The 25,954-nt window shown below is 36.6% G+C and overlaps 1 protein-coding gene across 18 annotated transcripts in view; it reads left to right on the top strand.

Annotated features, from left to right (window-relative positions):
• Positions 1-25,954, top strand: part of fnbp1a (formin binding protein 1a) — a 64,649-nt gene that overhangs the window by 2,327 nt on the left and 36,368 nt on the right. For 15 of the 18 annotated variants that reach the window (XR_015497161.1, XR_015497160.1, XR_015497164.1 and 12 more), the window contains 5 exon segments: positions 781-896; positions 13,954-14,010; positions 14,863-15,010; positions 19,365-19,427; positions 23,517-23,621. Coding sequence is in view for 7 of the 18 variants with exons in the window: in XM_087263476.1 (XP_087119602.1) it covers positions 781-896; positions 13,954-14,010; positions 14,863-15,010; positions 19,365-19,427; positions 23,517-23,621 (489 nt within the window). In the remaining 11 variants the exon portion in view is untranslated. 18 annotated transcript variants of the gene reach the window in all.

Below are 25,954 nucleotides of genomic sequence, written 5' to 3'. Positions count from 1 at the left end.
TAGTATCATCTGAATCAGCAAGCTCGCGTTTAATTTAATTAAAAGCATTCCATCATCACGTTTAAATAAAAATATGTATCAGAGCTTGTGGTGGATGGTATAAAAGTTATATTTTCTAAAATGAATGCATTAATCCATTAGCAGGCTTTAACAACAGTGCTTCTTTACTGACAATTAAACTTGAGGGACAAGTTATTGATTTCAAAACTGCTTTATTTTGTAGCAGATCAATATGGAAATAATGTCTAAGACAAATTACACATAAAACAGACATTGCTGCTGTACATAAAAACATCAGTTTAATGAGTAATATTCAAATATATATGGACAAACTCTGATCAATACTGTATGTTGTTGTAACCGTAACCTAGTGGTTCATTTGTTTCAAAACAAGTTAAATGCAGTGTGATGGATGAAGTTTGTACTGTGTATATAGTGATAAGCGTTAGGCTTGTTACGGCTGGCGAGCCCAGCAACACTGCTGAATAATGGATCTGACACATTGCCAATGTCAGGGAATACTGCAAACTCATGAAATTATATGGGATGACTTTCATTGGGAGGGTATTCTGATATCTCTCCTCTGGGCCCTCTCTCTCTCTCTCTCTCTTACCGTTATATCAAATCCATCAAAGCAAAATCTATACTTTTATCTCCTAAAGTGTGTTGTTGGCACTGTACTTGCTTTGCAATTTCATATTTTGTCCATTTTACATTAGACAATATGAACGTGACACATTCTGATCAATCACCAAGTCCGATGTTTTCTGTTTTTCGCAGGATCAGTTTGATAATCTGGAGAAACACACTCAATGGGGCATTGAGTTTTTGGAGCGATACACCAAGTTTGTGAAGGAACGATCTGAGATCGAACTGAGCTATGCTAAACAGATCAGGTAAGATAGATTTGTAGATCTTGTAGTGATGTTTATTTATCGATTTTACCAGTACAGATGATTTCAGTCATAAACTAAAGGGGAAATAAACTTTGTGTCTCCACTTCCATTGTACAGAAATGAAGCTAAATTATTTGTTGAATTTAGAGCCACAGTTTAATATTTTAGCTTCATTTATTTAAAGGTGCAGTAGGTGATTGCCTTCAGATGCATTTTTTGTTGTGTTGGTTGAAAGTGTCTTCACAGTCTAATAGTAATGATTAAAGTAAACAATCCAAATGTATTTATATGTATTTTTATATTTTGGGTAAGGCATAAAACTAAAAAATGTTCATCCAATTAAATAGAGTCGGGCCGACATCTCTCATAATTCCGATAAGTAGGCTAAACTGTCTGTCAGCAAATGCAGATTTGAACAACTGCGCAGCTGTTTGTACGCTGCTCCGCCGACCATTCATGAGAGAGAGTACGTTCACGATCTGTAAAAATCTGCTGAATCAAAACTTTTAAAAAACCTGAATCAATATTGGAGTTACCTTTGCACGCTGGAGAAAGGATTTCACAATGTCTGAAGGATTTCTCTTAGACAGGTAATGTTCCGTTTTAAAACTGTTTCAGCTTCACGCAAAGCTGATGTAATGTAATATGTTGTTGTTACAAATGGGTAATATCTTCACAGAAGTGTTGTTCAGCCACTAAAATCTTCCGATAAAAGATTGATAAGACTATTTTCAGATTCATAAGGGACCTTTTACAGCATCTATAATGTACATTTTAATCAGTTTAACTACAAAACACAAGTAAATAACGATATTCCACCTAGTCTCTCCCTATATTGTTTACCATGCAACTCTAATATTCACTCTGAAATCGCATGTCAGTTTGGCTTGCACGCCGCCGGACAAGCACTAGTTGCTTTTAACACATGAGAGAGGGTTCTTTTGCTGTGCTCGTGTTTAAAGAGGCGTGGCTCTAGACGGCAGGGGAGGGACTGTGATTCAGAGATTTATGCTAAGCTGTTAGCATTATGGAAGATCAGCTACTGCACCATTAAACAAACATATTAGGATAGTGAGCATAAAAACTCCAAATGACAAAAAGCAAAATTGCCGAAGTGTTATTTGTCTTTTTGGTTTGATGCACATCCCATTCGTTTACATGGAGAGGGCGGGGTTTATAATCAATATTGCAGCAAGCCACTAGGGGGTGCTCAAAATGCTTGGCTTCACTTTTCAGGATCTGTAAAGGCTGATTTATACTTCTGTGTCGAGTGATAGGCGTGACCTACGGCGCCTGCCTTGCGCATATTCGTTCATTTATACTTCTGCGTGGTGTTTGTGTTGCTCTGCAATTGCACTTCTGAAATGCTAGCCGGCAGTAGGTTTTTATGTTTCTCTATTTTGAGTTTCTTTATGGGTGTTTTGTTTTTTCGGAATGCTACCCTAATGTACAAGTAGCTAAAACTTGCTCATTCAGTCGTGGGAACCGGCGAACGCACAACAACTTTAATCATAAGGTAAACACAAAACAACAGTTTCCATCTAGAGCTACTTTATGCAACTTGACACTTGTAAACAGTCGATTCAAGGGCTTTGCGTGGCTCTGGGTATTGCCCACACTGGTCACAGCTACCAAGACGACCAATCACAGAGCTTGCACTATGCGTCATTATGACGTGTAGTTAATTTTTCTGAGATGTCAGCCACGGCGAGGGCTATTCGAGCGTGCGAAGTGCGGAGCATACCCGTGCACTTGACACAGAAGTATAAATCAGCCTTATGGCACACGTTTTCAATCAACCTTTGCTGTTATAAACAGGTTAATGGTGCTGTTAGTGTAGCAAAAATGCAATAAAATAGTTATTAAACTAAAAAGAATCAGCACTGAATCTGAATTGAGCTGAATAATGACCAATTAGATCATTTAATGTTGATTAAGTTCAGTATATTAACTGTGTCATTGTTACAAAGAGAAAATTATCCAACTGAATTCAGGTCATTTTTGTGTGTGTCTGATAATATAATAATAATATTACAGATAATATTACAGTTATTCTCAGTGGCTTTGGTGCATTTCTCACAACACTATTTACATTTGCACAACAGTTAATGCATTTCTCAAAACAATTAGTCATTTGTGCACATCATAGTAGCAATTTCCATCAACTTGCAAATGGTATTAGACATGCGTCACTTGCTTTCATACAACTCTCTGCTGTTTTATAACATTATCATTTGCTTATGTCATGTCAGTCAAAATTAACTAAACTTGTGAATGCTGAATAGTCATTCCATATAAAACTAATAGTCCTCATTTCATTACTTGAGACTCATTACATACACAAATGTTAAACTAGTTGTCCAAATCTGTCAAACCTATTTTATAAAACTTTTAAAATCTTTTTTTTTTTTTTCTGAAAATGGCTTCTAAATTTAACAATTTCATGAATGATTTACAGACCTATGTGTGTTGTAGGTTCAGTTCCAAAATGTTCTGCAGTATTGTTTACAGTTGTGCACAGCTCTATCCAAAGGAACTTTATGTTTGTTGTAAATAAGGTGTGTTTTTTCTCTTGCACAATGCTGTGAATAAATTAGAATTGTAAAGAGCAAATGCAGTAAAAATGTGAAACATACATATTCAGTGTCTTGTACTCAGATATCTCACTAAATGCAGTGATGTCTAACTTTACTGTAGTTTTTAAATGGCTGTGCAAATAGTATATAGTGCTGTCTTAAGCATTTTTAGGAAGTGTCACCAAAATCTGAAAAAAAAATGTACAGAGAAAACTGTTATAATGAAAACATGACAAAGCCATTTGACTATCTTTTATTCATAAACAATGGTGTCAGGACTTTTCATCTTGATGACACTGACAATTTCATTGACATCAATACTTGCTTTTGAGGAATGAGCTCTCCTTTTTGAGCAAGTGACACGCTTATGCAGGTTATTAACTAGGTTTTGCAGTTTGTACTAATTGTTTTGAGAAATGCATTAACTGTTGTGCAAATGTAAATAGTGTTGTGAGAAATGCACCAAAGCCACTGAGAATAACTGTAAGTATCTAAATAACATTTTGTAGGAGTGAGCAGTGTAAATAAAATGTTGTATCATTATAGTTGCATATATATTATAATAATCCTAGCTAGCAGTTCAATTAAAACTAATTTTTAAAAGCCACGTACCTCCAGCAATCCCTAATTTGGAGAAAGCAATTAATTAAATACTATAGTTGATCATCACATAGATCACAGTCTGATATATAGAAATAGATGGATGGATGAATGGATGGACAGACAGACAGATGGATAGATGGGTGGATGGATGGATGAATGGATGATGAATGAAAGGATGTATGGATAGATACTGTAGATAGATCGACTGACAGACAGACAGATAGACAAATAGATAGATAAATAGATGGATGGATGGACGGACAGACGGAAGGACGGACAGACAGACAGACAGACAGACAGATAGATAGATAGATAGATAGATAGATAGATAGATAGATAGATAGATAGATAGATAGATAGATAGATAGATAGATAGATAGATAGATAGATAGATAGATAGATAAGATAAGAAAAAGAAAGAAAGAAAGAAAGAAAGAAAGAGAGAAAGAAAGAAAGAAAGAAAGAAAGAAAGAAAGAAAGAAAGAAAGAAAGAAATAGATCAAGTCTGAATACATCAGATATCAGAATCATACTGAACGACAATTTAAAGATGGTGTTTTATGAGGACAAGGTATTATGTCAGTGGGAACCAACATTAAACAGGTCACATGTCCGACATGTATTACCATGGATACTAGGTTTCCACAGCTCTGACCCACATTTTTATCATCCACCGCTGAAGCTGTAATATTTCTTTGCCGGCTGCATTTCGGAAGTTTATTAAGCACTGGAGAGACACTGACCCCAAGGAACCATATGACTTCCCAGCATCATCTGCGCTCCTGCTCTAAGACATACGCAGAGAAACCTCAGCGTTTAATAAAGCCCACAGCTGGAGCTCACAGCCGTGCAACAAACAGCCCCTTTCTGCTCGCATGTTAAGAGAAAATCCTCTTTATGCAGCAATCCAGGCATTGTTGTTCGTTTTAAGAACTGTGCCAGACTCTATTTTGTTTTCAAGAAAGAGTCTTTAATGCACAACATCTCCCAGAGGCTTTTTTCTGTTTGGTTCACAAAGATTTATTAAGCGCTAAGCACATGTTAGCCGATAAAGGGCATTGACATGGATCTGTCTGGCCGAAGAATAATAGTCCTGGGTTGGGTTATTCTAATGAGGGTTTATTTATGGCTTTGTCAACCTTTTTCCCATTTGCCGGCGCGTATTGACGCATAGGGCGGCCCATTTAGGCCAATCGTAGGGGAAACTAGCAGACAATAAAGCAACTGCATTGGTGTGGTCTTGTCAAGAAACTGCAAGATGGTGATCTGCCTAGCAACACGTCAGACTCCTGGGAGGAACCGTTCGGTGTGTGCGGAGAGAGAGCGAGAGACGGAGTGAAGGAAAGCTGCAGGAAAACGCATCGAGGGGGCGGCACCGTCAGCATGCGCGCTCACCATCCTAATTGATTTTAAGCCATTTATAGGCCCTCTTGAGTTTAATCACGTAATATCCATGCATGAAGCAATGATTTTCTCTCTCTTTTTTTTACACTGTGTCATTTGACGTCGTTCTCTACTCATTACTCTAGTCTGATTGACAGAGGTCAGCCTTATGAATTGGATGCCTTGTTCGCGATTATTCTGATGGTGACAGTATTAGCTTTTGTTTGTGCCGGCAGCCTCGCATTGCACCATAAGCACCATTAGATCAGATTTGTCATTGACGTGCACAGTTTCATTCATTCAAATGACTGAGACACAAAGACACCTTTGAAACACAGTAAAATGTCCTAGTTTTCTTCTAAACAAATACTCTTTGGCGGAACATAATATGTTTCGTAAATTATGCGGTTTACTTAAAATAAATATTTAAAAGGGTGGTCTAGAGTGTATTTTTAAGGCTTGGTTGTGTTTATAAGATGCAAAGCAATGTGTGCTCGTGCTTCATTAGTAGAAAATTATGTTATTTTTTTCATATATCATTTCATATATTTTTGGCCTTTTTGCCTTTATTAGATAAGACAGTAATGAGACAAGAAGCGAAGTTGGAGAGAGAGAGGGGGGTAGGGTTGGGAAATGTCCTCGAGCAGGGATTCCAAAACAGAACGCCCTGATGTCGGCGCACTAACCACTAGGCTGTTGTGTCGACATATATCTTACTTTGATTACATACTCAGCTAACATGAAAACGACATATTTTCTAGTTCTACTGAAAGACCCGCCATTGTTTACATCCTTGTTTACGTCCTTGCTACAGCATACCCTTAATGCTAGAAACTATGCATGTAATCGATTAATTTTAATAAATAAGATATTTACAGGTTGTTGCTCACAATCCACAAATAAAAGTTTTTAGCCGAATCCAGCTCTAAACTGGGAGAGATGTCATAGCTGTCATAGGCATAAATATTTTTTTTTAATTCTCTAGAACATAATTAAAATTAAACTGTAAACACTTATCTCCGTGTGTAGTGTCCTTTAGAAGCCCAAATACAGAAACAGAACAAGCTCTGTGGAAATAGCAGTGTCTAGACACCATTTTAGCTTTCTCTGCTACTTTACAGCATTATAGCGCCTCTGGCCACGCCCCTTTGCTGCGCGTGGTGAATGCACGTAACCTGAAGCTTTTGTAATCTCACTAGCCCGGATGAATTTTTTTTGTAGTCCCCAAACTTCGTTCTCTGTAGGCTTTGCTAGGCTAACTCTGTAAAAGCCTATAGCTAGTCCCACACGGAATCTGTCCACGCAGTATTTTGCAGATTTCTAGTCTATCATTGATTCTGTTTATTTACTTGTACAGTAATATTGTTAACTAATGTGAAAATATTCATATGATTTATTTTAGGGATGCACCGATATGGATTTTTTGGCCCATATCGATAACCGATAACTCTTCAGACTTAGAGGCCGATAGCCGATATGTATAGGCCGATAATTATAAATATTTCAAAATGTTATATTTTTATACAGCAAACTTTTATAAAAGATTAAACTGCTCTTAGGTACTGAATAGTCTATACTTAAAGTAAAAAAGCTATAATTTCAAAATTGCAAGGTGATTATATAGACCTTTATACACGATTATACATAATTCAGCATGGAAAAAATAGATTTTTTTTCCTTTTCTTTATAGCAAATTAACATGCAAATTGACTGTTGAATAAAAATTATAAGTTAAATTACAAAATGGGATTTAATCAACTAGCAAGTTAAATATATTTTAAATAAAATAAAAATGAAAGAGCTAATGACTGAAACAGCTCAAATGTTCGTGTATAAAGCGTGTTACAGTGATGCACATATGTACAAATATGTCATGTCCGAAAAAGCCTTTTTTAGAGGTGTTTTGACAATTCAGAGCCACCGTACAAGCGTAAAGCTAGATATAGATAGTAAGTTCTACTTTAGAAAATGTGGCATAGATTCATCCTATTTGGCGTTTTAGATTCTTTTGAACACATGTGGGTGCTGCTTGTCATTCAGAGACAACGCTTCTATGTTCATTCTTGCTGTCTATTGCAGGAAAATGATCGATGAAAAGTTTATGATAAACTGCTGTAAGTTTCATTCAACTGCGGGCACAGATGACACTGAGCATAATATAAAGACAGACTGTGGCAGCAAGTTGAGGGTGCAACTGTCCCCCGTGCTGCAGTGAAGGCTGTCTGATCAGTGTGTGTGTGTGTGTGTGCGGTGACAGCTCTCATGCGTGCTCGGTTTAATCTATGAATATTCCGATCAAACTGAATACAATCTTACATCAACAACACATGGCACGTTGATAATAACAAATAATAATTTTAGATTACAAACAACCCAACCAGTAGTTCAGCACGTGTGCATCGCTGCTGTGATGTTTGCACATGTAATATTTTTTTCCTGAGATGATTTAAACCAAAATACACAATGGCACTCAATCAAACATATCTACAATGATAAGGAACATGGTTACTTACTGAGTTATTAACGCACAGCAGTACCACATGAAGAAAGGATGGACTTTGAAGGAAGGAGAGCTCCATTATAGTGCACTGGACAAGTTTGAACAAGTTCTGCCCACACATGCGCGAGGCAGGCAGTTCTTCACAATAACCTAATTTGATATCGGCATAATTTAGACATTGGATCGATAACGATAATCTTAAAAATAGCATTTATCGGCTGATAACAATATGGCCGCCGATATATCGTGCATCCCTTATTTTATTTACAATGCAGTTTGTAAAGTAATATTTTCAGTCTTGTGGTAGAGATATTAAATGAGAGACTTGCTTTGTTTACCAAAATAAGGTGGATCTAATTGGATTTGCATTGTAAACATTAGATAAAAGTTTTAAAAGTATTATTTTTTATTTCATGTATTAAGGCTTTATTTATGATGCTCCCAAAATCCTTCCACATAAATCCACAGATTTTTGACAAAATTATATATAAAAAAAATGGCCACAGATTCTGTCTGGCCCTACCTATAGCCCCTTTCACAATTTTCTGGAAAGAGAAGTTCAATCAGAACACTCACATCCATGCAGTTTATAAAAATAAAATACTTTGAATATTTTTTCCGGACACATTTAGCTGCTAAATGTTAGTCAGATGATGTTTCTATGTTCCTTCTTAATGCCAACTGTGGAAAAAATGATTGATAACATGCTTATGATAAATCGCTGTTTGTTTACCTTCAAGCTCTGCTTCAGTTGCTTGACGCGTGTGCACGTAAAGCAGCCGGTGAGCGCCAGCACACACAAATATCTCAACATCTGAAAGTGTTACTCCATATGTTTTCATATACGTTGTTCACAATACTTATCCATCCACAGAACTATGCAATGTAGTCAAGTGTGAAAACATTCAGCTGTGGTTTGCTTTTCTGCCTTTGGATGTCTCACAAAGCAGCTGCATGAATGCTAAAGCTTTAGATAAAAGTGAAACCATCAAGAAAAGGCAGACCCCTTCTATGTTTAGAAATACAAGTGCTGCCGTCTAGTGGTCATTTCTAGTTAATGATGTCGGAATTTACAGTTGTTTTTAATGGATGTGTGAATAGTCTTAATTACGGAAATTTTCTGGATATTTACCGCTATTACTATGTGAAAGGGGCTAATGTCTCACTTTGCACTGAACTTTGAGCCTATTACATTCAGATATGTTGTTTATGTTCACACAGCTACATTACACGTGAACTAAAGTTTAAAATATGATATCGTAATGGACCACCCTTTTAAGTAGGTCATTTTTGCACCTTTAGCTTCACTAAATTTGTACAATTTCATTATATTTGTAAAAATACAAACTGCCTTCGTTGGTTGGCCTCACAGATACAGTAGTCCTAAACTAAAATTGATGCTATTAATTCACATTTCAGGAGTAAAAGCTCCATTCATTTTTTTTCCACTGGGCAATTTATATTTGACTAGGGCTCAACAATGTATCATTTGAGCATCAATATCGCAAAGTGTGTATCTGCAAAAGTCAAATCACATTTATTTATTTTCTTTTCGGTTTAGGCCCTTTATTAATCTGGGGTCGCCACAGTGGAACGAACCGCCAACTTATCCAGCAAATGTTTTACGAAGCATATGCCCTTCCAGCTGCAACCCATCTCTGGGAAACATCCATTCACACTCATACACAACAATTTAGCCTACCCAATTCACCTGCAGCGCAAACAGAGTACCTGGAGGAAACCTACGCGAATGGGGGGAGAACATGCAAACTCCACACAGAAAGACAAGGGGGATATAATCTGAGAGAAGAACAAAATTTTAGAAGGTGGAAAACAAGGACAACTTTAAAAAGTTTGTGTATATCTGTCTGTGGTGTGAAATTATGGAACAGTCTAGATCAGGGATGGGCAAACTTGATCCTCGAGGGCCGGTGTCCCTGCAGAGTTTTGTTCCAACACTAGTCAAACACACCTGAACAAGCTAATCAATGTCTTCAAGATCACTAGAATGTATAAGCAGGTGTGTTTGATTAGAGTAGGAGCTAAACTGTGAAGGACACCGGCCCTCTACGACCGAGTTTGCCCACCACTGGTCTAGATCAGACTTTCAAACAATGTTAGGATATTAATCAATTTAAAAAGTTGTATAAATGTTTATTAAAAAAGGAATATAGTGATGAAGGTGATTGAAAAAAGGATAAAATGAGAAAGGTATGATTAAATTGTAATTAATTGCTATTTGCAGTACTGTTATTTTTTTTCTCTGGGTCTATGTTACAAAATATAATTGTACAAATAAAATCAAACATATAATTTCTCAAATATGCCAAAAGGATAAAATATATGTCATGTAAAAAGAAGAGATAAGTAAAAGAAGAAATAAGTTTATGTAATAGACAAATTATGTGGTAAAGGGGTGGGAAAATAATAAGCTTGTGCTTCATCCCACTCCATTTTCGACCATGTTGAAATTTATTTTTTGTTAATGATATTTTATGTATGATATTTCTGTTCAAGAATAAATAAATAAAATCAAATAAATAAAATAAATGCAGCAAAAGAAAATTTTGCAATGTCAGATTTTTCAAACATCGAGCAGCCGTTAACCATAACTGATTAACAATATGCATTTAAAGACAGTATAACTCCACATATGGTCCACATAAATTTTCGATTTCGAAAGTTAATCGATTATCTGTGTTGGGACAACATGAATCAATTGTGTGGAACTCTACATTTTTTACAGTGAAGATACATCTACTCTACATGAGTAGTTATGTATTGCATCAATATTAATTTGACTGTGACATTACATGGCTGTGCTTATGGGATTGAAATGCTTTTCCTCATCAAGGGGTTACTTAATTTAAAAAAAGCTAATTTTAAATATTTATTATTCAACATCATGTGGTTTCAATCCCTTGAGTCCTTCATTCTTTTTAGAAACACAAATAAAGTTTTTTTTTTCAGATTTAAATCTGAGAGAATTTTGTCAAAACAGTCGTCTTCAGTTGTTTAAATGTAATTTTACGAAGCTCCAAGAACAGTTGTGTGCACCAAAAAACTTTAAAACTAGTTTGTTCACCTTTGTCTTCTTTTCTGTGAAAGGTCAGAGTGCACATTTACTACGGCCAATACAACGTAGTTAGTACAGGGTATCTGGAGGGTCTTAAAAAGTCTTCAAATGTCTTACATTTTGAAAACAACATTTTTAGGCTCTAAAAAGTCTAAGGATGCTTTTACACCTAGACGTTTGTTTCGGAACCTGGCACATTTCGTTTGGCATATGTGAATCAAGCAGTCCGAAATCGCCTGAAGAGGTGGTCTCGCTTTGGAACAAGAGAATCGATCCACGGGTGTGAAAGCACCCTTAAAAATCACAGAAATATTTTCTTGCAGATCTTAAATCATTTTAAATAGGTCTTATTTTTCCTTTGTTTATGCTAGCCATCTGATTCAACACACAATAAAACTTTTCAGCAAAAGTCTATTTATAACTAATATTATAAGAGTCTGTTGTGCAAACATTTAGTATATTATAATTTTTATAGAGATTTTATAAAAATTAGTTTGTTTACAACAAGGGTCTGCTTGTTTTGATACTTTAATTAGAATTAGTACTAATTAGAATTAGTTTTGTGATGGAGAAAGTAATTTATTTATTTTTTTGCTGCTGGTCCATTGACAATGCTTAGTGTTTAGCCCTGTGTAAGCCTGAAAGTTCATGGTCTCAAAAAAAAGGTCTAAAAAATATTTGAATTTGACTTGGTGAAACCTGTAGAAACCCTGTAGTAGTAAACATGCACCTAATCCAGGGGTGTCCAAACTTTTCGGGCCGAGGGCCAGATGCAAAAAAACAAACGTTGTCGCGGGCCAAATTTTACATACATCACACAGACACGCATATATATATATATATATATATATATATATATATATATATATATATATATATATATATATATATATATATACAGTTGAAGTCAGAATTGTTAGCCCCCCTAAATTTTTAGCCCCCGTTTATTTTTTCCCCAATTTCTGTTTCTGATTTTTTTCCACACATTTCTAAACATAATAGTTTTAGTAACTCATTTCTAATAACAGATTTATTTTATCTTTGTCATGATGACAGTAATTAATATTTGACTAGATATTTTTCAGGACACTTCTATACAGCTTAAAGTTACATTTAAAGGCTTAACTAGGTTAATCAAGTTAACTAGTCAAGTTAAGGTAATTAGGCAAGTTATTTTATAACAATGGTTTGTTCTGAAGACTTAAGGGGCTAATAATTTTGACCTTAAAATGGTTCATAAAAAAATTTAAACCGCTTTTTATTCTAGCCGAAATAAAACAAAAGTCTTTCTCCAAAAGAAAAAATATTATCAGACATACTGTAAAAATGTCCTTGCTCTGTTAAACATAATTTGGGAAATATTTAAAAAAGGAGAAATAAATCAAAGAGGGGCTAATAATTCAGACTTCAATTGTGTGTAGATAGACAGACAGACAGACAGACAGACAGACAGACAGACAGACAGACAGACAGACAGATAGATAGATAGATAGATAGATCATAACAAGAACTGCTGCTTAATTGAATGCATGTAATAGCGACACCCGGTGGTTATTTATTGAATTACGTTCATTTTTGTATAGCGGGCCAGATTCTATTGATATTTATAAAAAGCCTCGCGGGCCGCCACAAAACTGATTGCGGGCCGCAGATGGCCCGCGGGCCGTAGTTTGGACACGCCTGACCTAATCCAACGCGGAATACCTAGTCGAAGTCATTTTTACAGTATTTCGATGCCTAAAAGTGTTTCTGGAGTTTGGTATGGTTACAGTTGATCTACTGAATTAACAGCCATATCACCCTGCAGCCCAAGACCGGTTACTCATTCAAGCTAAGCAGGGCTGAGCCTGGTTAGTACCTGGATGGGAGACCACTGGGGAACACTAGGTTGCTGTTGGAAGTGGTGTTAGTGAGGCCAGCAGGGGGCGCTCAAACTGTGGTCTGCGTGAGTCCTAATGCCCCAGTAAAAGTGAAGGGAACACTATATTGTCAGTGGGCGCCGTCTTTCGAATGAGACATTAAACCGAGATCCAGACTCTCTTTGGTCGTTAAAAATCCCATGGCACTTCTCGTGAAAGAGCAGGGGTGTAACCCTGGTGTTCTGGCCAAAGTCCCTCTATCGGCCCTTACGATCATGGCCTCACAATCATCCCCTTTCACCGAATTGGCTCTATCACTGTCTCTCCACTCCATCCATAGCTGGTGTATGGTGAGCGCACTGGTGCTGTTGTCCTGTGGCTGCCGTCGCATCATCCAAGTAGATGCTGCACACCGGTGGTGGTGTGGAGAGACCCCCCCTCATGATTGTGAAGCGCTTTGAGTGTATGGCCATACACAATAAATGCGCTATATAAATACACATTACATTACATTTACATTACTGAAAAAGTCCCATGGAATATTTTGACTATGTTTTTTGGCTCCTTTTCTGGACTTTGAACGTCTTAGGAGAGTTTGTAGAGGGCCAGAGAACTGGATTTCATCTAAAATATCTGAATTTCTCAGAGGTTTCAGAGGATTAGAACGACATAAGAGTGGTTAATTATTAACATAATATCCAAATTTGGTAACCCTTTAAAGTCATTAAATACACAGTCTAGTATCTTTATCTTTTTGGTGATTTTCATATACTTAGCCAGCTTAAAATAAATGTTGGTTGACTTTAAATTGGCTTTGCTTCTTGGCTTATAATGCTATAACCAAGAGGTTTTTTTTAAATCCATGGGAAAATGAATGTAAAAAATACTTCAGGAGCCAGCTTTTGGGGAAATAGGGGCATGTGCTATTGCAATCTATTGATTAAACAAGTGTTGAACTGTTTCAAATGAGCATAATTCATTAATAGCGAACTTATATAGTTTTATTACAGAAAGAAAATGAAAAATACTCCTATCATGAAGCATATCTGTCTTATTTCAGGAATCTGTCTAAGAAGTATCAGCTCAAGAAGAACTCGAAAGAAGAGGAGGAATACAAGTGAGTGAGGCCAGTTTGGCATTCATAAATCATGTGCATGTGCATCAGTATCATATCTGTAATCATTTACTGATGATGGCTCAAATTTACTCGCATAAAACAATTAATTCCTTATGTACTATCATTTACTAGTTTTAAGTCAGTATTAAAAGTGCTATTTAAAAAAACTATTTTAATAAATTTTAAAATGTAATTTATTTGTATAATGAATTGTCTGCATAATTGTTCTAGTCTTCAGTGTCACATGATCCATCATAAATCATTGTAATATGCTAATGCATTATTGTTGTCATCATCAATGTTGTTGTAATAGATTGAATCCTGGGTAAAGAAACTAATATTTTCTTTCCAAAAAACAAATCTGACTTAAACGTTCATAGCATATATGCACAATTTGGTTTTATTTAGACGTCAAAGTTGTTTGATTTGATCGCAGTAAATTTTAAGTACATATTATGTGACAATTAATTTTTCAGAATATATATTATTTAATTTAATATTTACTAACCACCCTAGAATTATCTGGACACTTCAGCAAGGCCTGTATGAATGCTTGTATATAATGCATTATATAACAAAATATCAATCCTTTAGGAAATAATATTTAAAAAACAGTCTGAAACATTTAAAGTTAAAATATGACTTATCACCATGACATTAAATCACAAATATTAACATGTATTGAGACCACTATGTATTTTGCTTTCATTATATGAGTAGAATTTGCTTTTGTATTTATGAGTCATAATCATGAGTGGACCAGTCCTAAATAAGCAAAGCGATATTATGTGTATCACATTTTATTTTTGCCATTTTGTGATGCATTATTACATTTTTCCGATTTCCAATCAGGTACACAACATGTCGAGCGTTTTTGATGACCTTAAATGAGCTGAACGACTACGCAGGCCAACACGAAGTCATTGCGGAAAACCTGTCCTCCCAGATCATCGCTGAACTGAGCCGCTACATCCAAGAACTAAAAGCTGAACGCAAATCGGTAAGTCTCTTTTCCAAAAAAAATTGCTTTCTTTTTTTTGTTTGTGTTTTTGTTTGGTCTATATTTACTCAGTTAACAGAGGGGGAAATAAGTGTTGAACACGTCATTATTTTTCTCAGAAAACATTTCTAAATGTGCTTTTGGTTTGAAATTCTCCCCAGATGTTGTTAACAACCAAAAATATCCATATATGCAACAAAAACTAAACTAATTGGCTTACAATTTAAGTTTTTTTTTTTTATTGTATGCCCATATTCACAAAACATTAACATCAAAATGTTGTAGCATATTAAAGAGAATGTACAGTCTTGAGAGTGAAACAATTTAAGTTTTGTGAAATAAAATGAAATGGAAAAAAATAGAAGGCGGTTTAGAAAGGCAGTGAAATCCCAGACAGCAGCTGAAATCTCCAAGTAGTTCTTCAGAAGCTGTGTCATTGTAAAATAATATTAGATGCTTCTGTCTAAAATCTACATTATCGAGGGGACCAGGGTGGACAGTTCAGCAAGACAATGATCCAAAACGCAAAAATTAAATACGTTTGAGTAGTTCAGCATTTTCTCCTTGTGTCATTTTATTGTTATTACTAAGCGACAACCTCCCACTTTCCCTTGTGAAGCAAATACGGAAGTAACTGAAACAGCAATTCATCGAAATTCCGCTTGTCCTGGTTCCATAATAGAGCAGATTTATGTTGAGCCCAATGTTAAAATGGGCAACTTTACAGTAGAACAAAAGGTGTTTACAGCCTGGTACAAAGAACGATTTTGGTTCATATAACTAATATTACCCTTCATGACAACTGAAGTGGGGGGGGGTCTTTATAACTCATCCATTTAGTTTATATTAAGTTATATTAAGTCTGCGTAATTAAGGGTAGGGCCATTTAAGTGACAGCTAGGTCTTGCTGGTTGACATCACTTCACCTCAGCTGGTTCCGGCTGATTAGCCGCTGAACTCGGCATATACATCGGTTTTTTATTTTGTTTTATGTGGCTTTATACAGTCAATTGATTTTTGGAATTATTTCCTACAATTATCAGATGATATGGCATGCTGTGTGCACTTAATTGTGCACGTTGTCATACAGTTTTATGCCTGGATTCCATAAGTAGCCTTGCATTTACTAACACAAACTATATTTTACATGTTTGGAAGTAATTTGCATGTTCCTCTGGTAGACAAACATCACAAGAACAATGTTTAGTGGCTCAATGTATTACAACAGTGTTTTTAAAGGGCTAAATACTTTATTGATATAGTACACAACCAAGCACATGTGGTCAGAACACAAACGAGTCGCAGGTAATGAAGTTTTAAGCGTTTCTCTCAAAGAAAAGCCTGTCAAAGCAAAATGCTAGGAGGCGTTTGTAGCTCCGCTCACGCTCCACCTTTTTGCCCTTGTTTGGTATCCCCCGGTCAGTGCGATGACGTGCAAATAAAATGGTGACGGTTGGCCTCGCCTACTTGTAGCTTCTTTTGTGTTCTTCAAAAACCTATGGGTGACGTCACGGATACTATGTCCATATCATTTACAGTCTATGTTTATTACGCATAACTAGGACCAGACGGAATCTGCGGACGTTTTTTGATATATCTGTGGAGAATTTTGGTAAAAATCTGCAGATTTCTGCGAGTATCCTAACTAAAACCTTAATGTGTAAAACAAAAATAATATATTTAAATTTTATTTAATGTTTAAAATGCAAATTCAATTAGATTAACAAAGTAAACAAAGCAAGTCTCTCATAATATATCTACTAAAAGACAGAAAACATTACTTTACAAACTGCATCGTACATGAATCAGATGAACATTTTCATATTAGTCAATAATATTACTGTAATTAATTTAAAAACAATACATATGAATTTTACACACATTTACTTAATTAAATAAACAGAATTAATAATGGGCTGAAAATCTGCAGAAATCTGCGGAATTCTGCGCGGGCAGATTCAGTGCGGGCCTACTCATAACAAATTTGTCAGGTTTTTTTTGTTTTGTTTTACGTTTATGTTTATGTTTGTATTGTTTGAATTTTTACCAAAATCTGGTTCAATTCCATGTCAACAGCTCCTTTATAAATATTATTCCCAGGTAAAAACACGACATGTTCAATACTTATTTTCCCCTCTATATATGACGTTATGTATTTATTTACTGTATTCATTATTTTCTATTGTTCTGCTTTTGTGCTATTGCTCTGTATTTGATATTCATCTGCATTATTTGCAAATAAGAAAACCAATAACAGGTTCAAATCATTAAAAAAAACTACTTTCTAGAGATCAGCTTCCAAAAAAAAAAGATTAAAATCCCTCAATAATATACAAATCGCCCTTTTAAGGCACGCACCAAAGCATCAAAGTAATTCCTCCTCTGCGTTCTAGCACAGCGCTCACCTCGCACAAATCCAGGGTTAATCGTGTAGGAATATGGTATTATTTTTGTTTATGATTTTCCCCAGCTCTCTGGCCCAATGTGGGTCATGTATTCAGGTCAGTGGAGTTTGAGAAGGTCGCCCTCCCCCTCCTCTATTGGTCCCTCTTGTCTAAAGGTTCTTGAGCGGGTTCAGGAGGCCTCTGTCTGAAGCTGGTGGCTGGAAGTAATACGACAGCAGAGCAAAACAGCTTCGCTCGCCTCTACTGTTCCTCCAACCTCCGCTGATGCATTTCGTCAGTCTTTTGTGTTCAAAATGTCACGGAGAGAGAAAGTGGTCTTTATGTATTTTTCATCGTGGTATGCCTGCGAGTGGGCTGACACAAGCAATCGCCTGTGCCGGGCTGTCAGTGAAGTTTTTTTGCTAATGAGGGCCCCCTAAATAAATGATTTGTGTTCCAGCGGAGGAATTCTGAAGTTAATTATCATTTATTATACAGGAGCACGTCTTCTCCGCCGTAATTGAATTCTTTTATGGAATGACGAGGGATTTGGAATCAGCGGCAGCTCTGGAATATAATCTTCCGGCAGCTGCTGTCTGGCTTGATTGTCTCATATTTCATTTAATCAGCTTAGTTTCCAATTAAATGTCTTTTCAGCATAATGTATTTTTTATTTTTTTAAAGGACGTGTCGGCAACTTAATAATGAGTCAGATTGGGATAGTTGTGATGACTGTGCAAGAAGGGACATGGATTTTTTTAAGGGTCCTATGAAGTGCTTTGAAATGTGCACTTTTTATTCGATGTTTGACATAATCTAAACCAAAACATGAAGAGAGAGTGGAACATAGTGTAGCTCCTCCCCTTTTAAAAAAACAGCCAATAGTGTTTTGTTTTATTACAGCTCTGCCAGTGAGAGTGGTTGAGCTCAAGCGTATCAAATGAAAAGCAAATGAGAAGCACCTTTAAGGGGGTGGACCATGTGCAATGCTAGAGAACATTTGATTGGTCAGGATTTGATGAGAAAATGAAGCATTAGCTGACGTGAAAAAACATTTCTGATCCATTTCGGCAGAAGTGACAAACTGCAAGGTTTTTCATGTTCATATCAGTATTATATCTTCAAAATATGAATTTTGTCACTGTTTTGGAGCACACTAACTTATAGGTATACTAAAAAGTAACAATACTGATAATAACGTCTAAAACACTTCAACCTTAAACAGTATAGCTCATTGTGAAAACGTACCCCCGTATACATTTCTGGAGAGCACAAATTATGTAGCCAGAGCTACGTATGGCTGCATTTCGTCTTTAAAACCAACACTACGGGGTGGTATGACGCTGCCGACGGCTTGAGACACAAAGATAAATTGAACAAAAGCAAAAGATAAAATAAACAAGTAAATAACAGGAGTGAAAACATGGTAAGATCTCAAAACATGGTAAAAATCAGACAAGGTCTTTTCTTTTTCTGGATTGCTTTTAAACACTATTTGTTTGGGTTTAGGGAAGGGGGTGGGTGGAGTGATCGGTTGGTCAGTCAGTCAACAGGAGCGAATGGCATTTAAGAAAGAAAATTGAGATCTAAAAAAGCGTACATGGTGGCCTCTAGTGGATTTGTAAAAACTGTAAAAAAATCCTGCAAACTGGATCCGCTGCGTAAAACATATGCCAGAATAATTGGCGGTTTATTCTGCTGTGGCAAACTCTGACAAATAAGGGACTAAGCTGAAGGAAAATGAATGAATGAGGTGACAGTGCTAAACACTGAGCCACCGTGCTGCCCAATAAAGAAACAAATATTTATAAATAATATAGATATGAACTGCAAACATGTATAATATTATGACTAAATACAGAAACACATTAAAAGTCTTATTAAAACATTATAAAAAAGACCCCAATACAGACCCTATTCTTTGTGTTTATAAATTTTGAACTCGATTTCTTGTCTCTTCTTTCCTCAAGCATTTCCATGATGGCCGCCGAGCGCAGCAGCACATTGAGAATTCCTGGAAGCAGCTGGAATCGGTGAGTCAGTTTAACTCAACAGAACATAATGTGGATATTCAAATTTTTCCTGATATTGGCCTCTCTTTCATCACCTGGCAGAGATATGAGCTGGAACTGGGCAGTCTTTTACAATAAATGCTTGTGTGAAAAGAGCTACAGTTGACTGTAAAAGACAATCAACAGTAACCTACCGCTACCGTTTTTAAAGGAGTCATGAACTGCCTATTTTATGTTTATTTTACACTGTCTTATGACAACCACTTTTAATGTTATCAAGATTTTTTACAATAAAAAAACATAATAAACACATAATAAACATAATAGGCTATTTCCTGTCCAGTTTTGATGCCCTTGATTTGAACTTGTTGTATGAATAGGATTGCTGACAGTTTTACATATATAGACATTTATGAAAGTTCAAAAAGATAGCTGTAGTGAACTTCTGCATGTGTGTTTGACAGTCTGTGTTCTTCATAGATGGCTAAAAAACACATGCTTTAAATACTGAGTAGTACTTTGGTCACAAGTATTAGCTTCGACAACAATTAATACAAAAATATTAAAAACATCCATTTCCAGCCAACATTTGAGTGCTGTGGAGAAATGCCTGTGATTGGCCTGATTGATCATCAGCTCAACACTCTTCATTGCTGTTCACTGAGTGCAATTCCAGATATACGAACACTGGAGTTTCAAAGCTGTGTAGATCAGTAGATCTGTCAGCAGATTGCTCATATGTCAGCCTAAAGAAAGACCAACAGATCGACGTGGCTTTAAAACGATCCAGTGTCCTTGTATCCGTGTTTGCAGTTGGTGCAGTGAACTGATGACCGTCATGGCCAATCACAGTCATTTCTGTTAAGCGAGATGTGAACACAATGGCCAGTCAGCGCTGTTTAAGTATGAGCTCAACAGCACTTAAATTTTATCGACAAATGGATGTTTTTAAATCTTCAGGACCAATAGGCACCAAACTCAATACTTTTGACAACACTACTGAGTAGTACATATCAAAGGGTGTACTCACAGTAGGCTATTAGAGCCGTGCCCGGGTGCATTTGACACTCATTTTTAGTTGTGTAAAGAATCACAAATCTCATGGTTCGGATCGCACTATGGTTTTTGAGTCACGGATTGGACCATTTTTTGAATCAGCAAAAAAGGGAGACGACAAATGTCTTTTGCTTTCCATTAATACAAAAATGTTACAGCAAAAAACATTGGTTTAACAAACAGAACTTAGAACCTGTTATTAAAAAAATAAAAAATTAGGAAAGAACCAGCTAAAAACGGAAAATATTCAATATGCAAAATTATCTTTGCTACTGTTGCTACTAATGCTAAATATAAAAATTTAACATCTTCTACAACATATCATATTAATTTTTAATCAATGATTCAATTCACACATAAAACTTCATGTTTATTTAAAGAGCCCATATCATGGGTTTTTGAAAATGCCCTTCCATGTAGTGTGTAACACAGCTCTAAGTGAAGTATCCAGCTAAGGCTTAAATCTGTAAGAGTACAGTTTTTAAAACGGTTGATTCATCGATAAAAGAGTCGACTCATAGTGCTTCAAACGTGCGATTAAAGTTGTTGCCTCATTGACTCTAGCTTGCAAATGTATTTAGATGTGATTTGTTACTTGTAACCGCGTGTACTGTATCAGGTTAACTCGCTATATTCATTATATCACGTGCAAAGTCACGTTAAAAACGCGACGCGTGCTGCTTTGTTTATGGAGCTTCGTGGAGGAGGGTAGTGTGTGCGCGCGCTGTCGTCCAGAGTTAAGTGTGTGTGTTTGTGCGCAAGGACGAGGGCAATATGTGTGTGTGTGTTTGTGTGTGTGTCTGTGAAAAGAGCAGAGTGAGACAAGCTAGGAGATCTCCTCAACAGTTTTTGGAGTTTTTGCTCAATAAAATAGTCAGTCGTCTGTATTTTCAAGTCCATCGTCTGTATTTACATTGACCCACTGGCAGCTAAAATCCACGCCTACACTATCGAGCGTGTATGAACTGACTACTTTTATATTGCTGATTAGCTGTTGGGCATTTCACTCTCTCACTGAAGGCAGTCGACCAATCGCAACAGACTGTCATCGGTCCAATCAGCGCAGATTAGCTTGTAAGGAGGGGTTTGGGAACAAATGAATCACTGGATGATTCATACGGGAGTCGCTGGAATAATTAGGTAAAAATAAATGCAGATTATAAGACCATGAAAGTGTTTTTTGACCTTGCATGCATATTAGACTGTTGTTGGAGACCCTTACAACCAAGATATGACCCTATTTCATGTATAATATGGGCTTCTTAAGGCGTATCATTTTGAAAACCTATTCAGTGACATTATTTTGATGGTTGTTTGTCACCAACTGTTGGTTACACAATGTTATTGCTACAAAATTCACCAGCGTCAAGTTCCATTAAACTGTGATTTTAATCTTTACCATAAAGTGTCAGTGTTTAAATCTGAACTATAAACTGTTCTCTCAGTACCTCTGTGTTATTTAATTGTTTGTAACGAACTGAAAAAGTATAAAATCTGAAGCTCTCTTTATCAAACTCAGATTTGAATGCAGCGCTTTCAAATAATAAACATGCAAATCATTGTCATTTATCATTCATGTTGCGCCGGTTTGAATTGAGATTACGATCTTTTAATGTCTAATTGTGCAGCTTTGCGCTGAATGCATTAATGCAGGCTAAACAAACAGTGACAGAAAACACATTTAATTAATAACCTAAGAAAGCATTCAGGTAGGTCCCACCACAACTTTTTCCATTTTCCATTATCATTATATTTTACAGCTCAGCCAAAATGCTTTCATACATGTGGTTCAAATGGGAGACGATTTCTCTGCAGTTGTTATAAATGTTGTATTAACATACAAGTTTGAAAAAAATTAGATTAATCTGCAGCTCACATGCGTTCCAAATCGTGGGTTGTGATCTGTATGGATCACAGATCAACCGTAAACCGTTACACCCTTACTCATTTCCCAGTTCATTTGACAAGCGTGAGTGGTAGCGCGAATCTGAAGATCTGATGTCACTTTTAAGGGACTGTTTCATGTGGATTTATTAATCATTCTTACTTTTCACTAAGCCTCACAGCAAGAAGGTCGCTGGTTCAAGCCTCAGTCGGGTCAGTTGGCGTTTCTGTGTGGGGTTTGCATGTTCTCCCCATGTTTGCGTGGGTTTCCTCCACAAGCTTAAAAACATGTAGTATCGAATTGGGTAGGCTAAATTGACCATAGTGTGTATGTGTTGCAGCTGGAAGGGCATCCACTGCGTAAACATATGCTGGATAAGTTGCCAGTTCATTCTGCTGTGGCGACCCCAGATTAATAAAGAGATGAAAAGAAAATGAATGAATGAATGAACTTTTCAATGAATGCGAACTGTAATAGTTTATTAAAGATGCAAACCCCTCGCTGCACGTCTGCTGCCATCTTCAACAAACCTCCTAATACGTGCAGCACACTGACTTTTATGAAAAAGTCAGCTCAAAAGATAAAATGCAGTGTGAGTGAGTGCGGGCCAATGGGGGAGAGGGAAAGGGGAAAAAGCGTGCCCCGGCACAGTTTAAGGCAAGTGTGCCTAGTGTGAGTACACCCAAAGAATCTGTAGTAACATAAAGCATTAATTAGTCCATAACAGACGTCAGTTCAAAGGCATATTTAAAATATGCTTAGCCACGCCCTCCAACTATTGCTTTGCTGCTAGTGGAGCACAAAAATAAAACCACGCCCCCTACTTTATATTCTGTTTAAGTTGGAAATACATCATACCAAAATAAAAGTCTTTAGCAACTTCTGGTTTACCAAGACTTTAATACACTGTTAAACAAAAAAAATCCGACTTAAAATTGTAAGGCAACTGGCTGCAGAGCTGTTTTAGTTGACTCAACTTAAATTGAGTTAAGTGCAGTGCTCGGGTTAAAAGTTGAGTTAACTCAAAAAAAGCTGTGGAGCAAAGTTGCCTTACAATTTTAAGTTGAGTCAACTTCTTTTGTTTTTACAGTGCAAATATATCAACGCTAACTGTTTGCAATGAGTAGTATAAAATGAATCTGACATGTTATATGTTTGTTTATTTGCAGAGTAAGAGAAGATTTGAGAGAGACTGTAAGGAAGCGGATCGCGCCCAGCATTACTTTGACAAGATGGACGCAGACATTAACGTGACTAAAGCTGATGTGGAAAAGGTACGTATTCCCTGTTTGCATGCGTGTGAAGAGACTGATCCTTTCACAAATCCTCATTCTCCATGACTGCTTTCATCCTTTTCTGTGAGTCTGTGTGGAAGATCCCTTTTTGAAACGAGGCAGTGGTGACGGATGGTGATATAACCCATGGCAAGCTTGACTTTATTAAAGTTAGAGTGAATATGTCCTCCTCATACCTTTTACCTCACTTGTTCCTACCCTACAACACTAGCTTTCTCTGCACTGGAAAGAAAATACTGTTTGTTTACAGGAGGTCAGACAATAAGCAAGACTTTGATTCTTGCTAATGTTTCACAGGTCTTTATTATTTTGTCACTAGAGTGATTAGAAAAATAGATAATATCAACACAGGCTCATTTTGAAAATATACCCCCTTATACATTTCTGGAGAGTGTGAATTATGTAGCCATAGCTACTTATCGATGCATTTCGATTTTAAAACAAACGCTATGGGACGGTATGTTGCTTACCTCTGCATGGACGGCTTTTCCACTGTTACCAATTTTCCCAGTAGCTCGCCATATGCGTTGGTGGACGTGAGCTGCAGAGAGTAGTTGACCGCCTCAACCGGGTTCGAGTCCGACGAAGAACGGTTCCAGAAAGCGGGTAAAACAAAAAGCAACAAGTTCCAACAAAAGTCCAACAAATAAAATAAACAAGTAAATAACAGGGTGAGAATGTGTTAAGATCTAAAAAATGTGTTTTTCTACATTGCTTTTGAAAACACTGCGATTGGGTTTGGGGAGGGGGGTGATTGGGTCAATTGGTGCTTTTGTAAACACTATCAGTTGGGTTTAGGGAAAGGGGTGGGTGAAGGAATAGGTCAGTCTAATGACAGTGGCCTCTGGTGGATTCAGCAGGCAAAAAAGCATACCTCCTGGGACTGCTCTCTCCAGAAATGTATAAAGGAGCTCATATCAATAATGAGAAAGAGGTGGATAATATCTTTATATCATATTTTTGTTTAATAATACTTTCCAATGCAGTGCCAGGTTTCAGAAACCTTGCAAATATGTAACTTAGTATATTTATTATTAACACACATTTTTGCCATTTGGTGAATTGTGCATATATTTAAATGCATTAAATTATATTTGTTTTTCAATTCAAAGAAACCAAATAAATTCTCGGGCAGGTTTCTAAAACTATATACCTTTCTAAAAAAATACTAAAATAAGCAACAATTTGAGTTATGAGATTAAAAGAATGTACTTTATGTATTTTAGAGTCATTGCAATGTCTGTTTTGCTAATAATCACAGACAAATGTTCTGCAGTGTACAAAACTTGATTTGTTTCTGAAAATCAATTCAATCTACTTATTTCAAACATTCAATTTAAAACAGATTCAGTGACTTCTGTAAAATATCTGTTAAAAAAAGTCATTATTTACAGCAAAAACATATTAAACTGTTTCAAGATCTCAAATACACTCACCGCCCATTTTATTAGGTACATTTTACTAGTATTGGGTTGGACCCCATTTTGCCTTCAGAACTGCCTTAATTACTCGGGGCATAGACTCAACACGGTACTGAAAATATTTCTCAGAGATTTTGGTTCATATTGACATGATCGCATAACGCAGTTGCTGCAGATTTGTCGGCTGCACATCCATGATGCAAATCTCCCATTCCACCACATCCCAAAGGTGCTCTATTGGATTGAGATCTGGTAACTTTGGGGACCATTTGAGTACAGTGAACTCATTGTCATGTTCAAGAAACCAGTCTGAGATGATTCACGCTTTATGACGGTGCGTTATCCTGCTGGAAGTAGCCATCAGAAGATGGGTATACTGTGATAATAAAGGGATGGACATGGTCAGCAACAATACTCCGGTTGGCTGTGGCGATGACACAATGCTCAGTTAGTACTAATGGGCCCAAAGTGTGACAAGAAAATATCCCCCACACCATTACACAACCATCAGCAGCCTGAACTAAAGATACAAAGCAGGATTGATCCATACTTTCATGTTGTTGACGCCAAATTCAGAGAGCTTGAGAGTGGGCTCATTTTACTCGGCCTATCAAGTCGGTATTAAGTAGTGACTTCACAAGTTTGTAGACACACCCTAGCAACCACTTTAAGCCCCCTAATAATCATATAACAACACAAACAAGCCATATTTCAGCACAGGATTCATAGAAACACCGGGTTTGGCCTCTTTTGATGCAGGCTGATTAAATCGCTTTTGTTTTCACTTATTAAAACGTCGTTGCCACAGCCTAGCAACCACTTAGAATACCCTATCAACCACATAAGCACATGAATTTAACCGTTTCTCCGCATTTACTGCTATTTTGCCCA

The sequence above is a fragment of the Danio rerio genome, chromosome 8 (genome assembly GCF_052040795.2).
Source record: "Danio rerio strain M-AB ecotype USA chromosome 8, GRCz13ab, whole genome shotgun sequence".
NCBI classification, from domain to species: Eukaryota; Metazoa; Chordata; class Actinopteri; order Cypriniformes; family Danionidae; genus Danio; species Danio rerio.
Note: the sequence above shows the minus strand (reverse complement) of the source record. Positions and strands in the feature narration are given on the sequence as shown.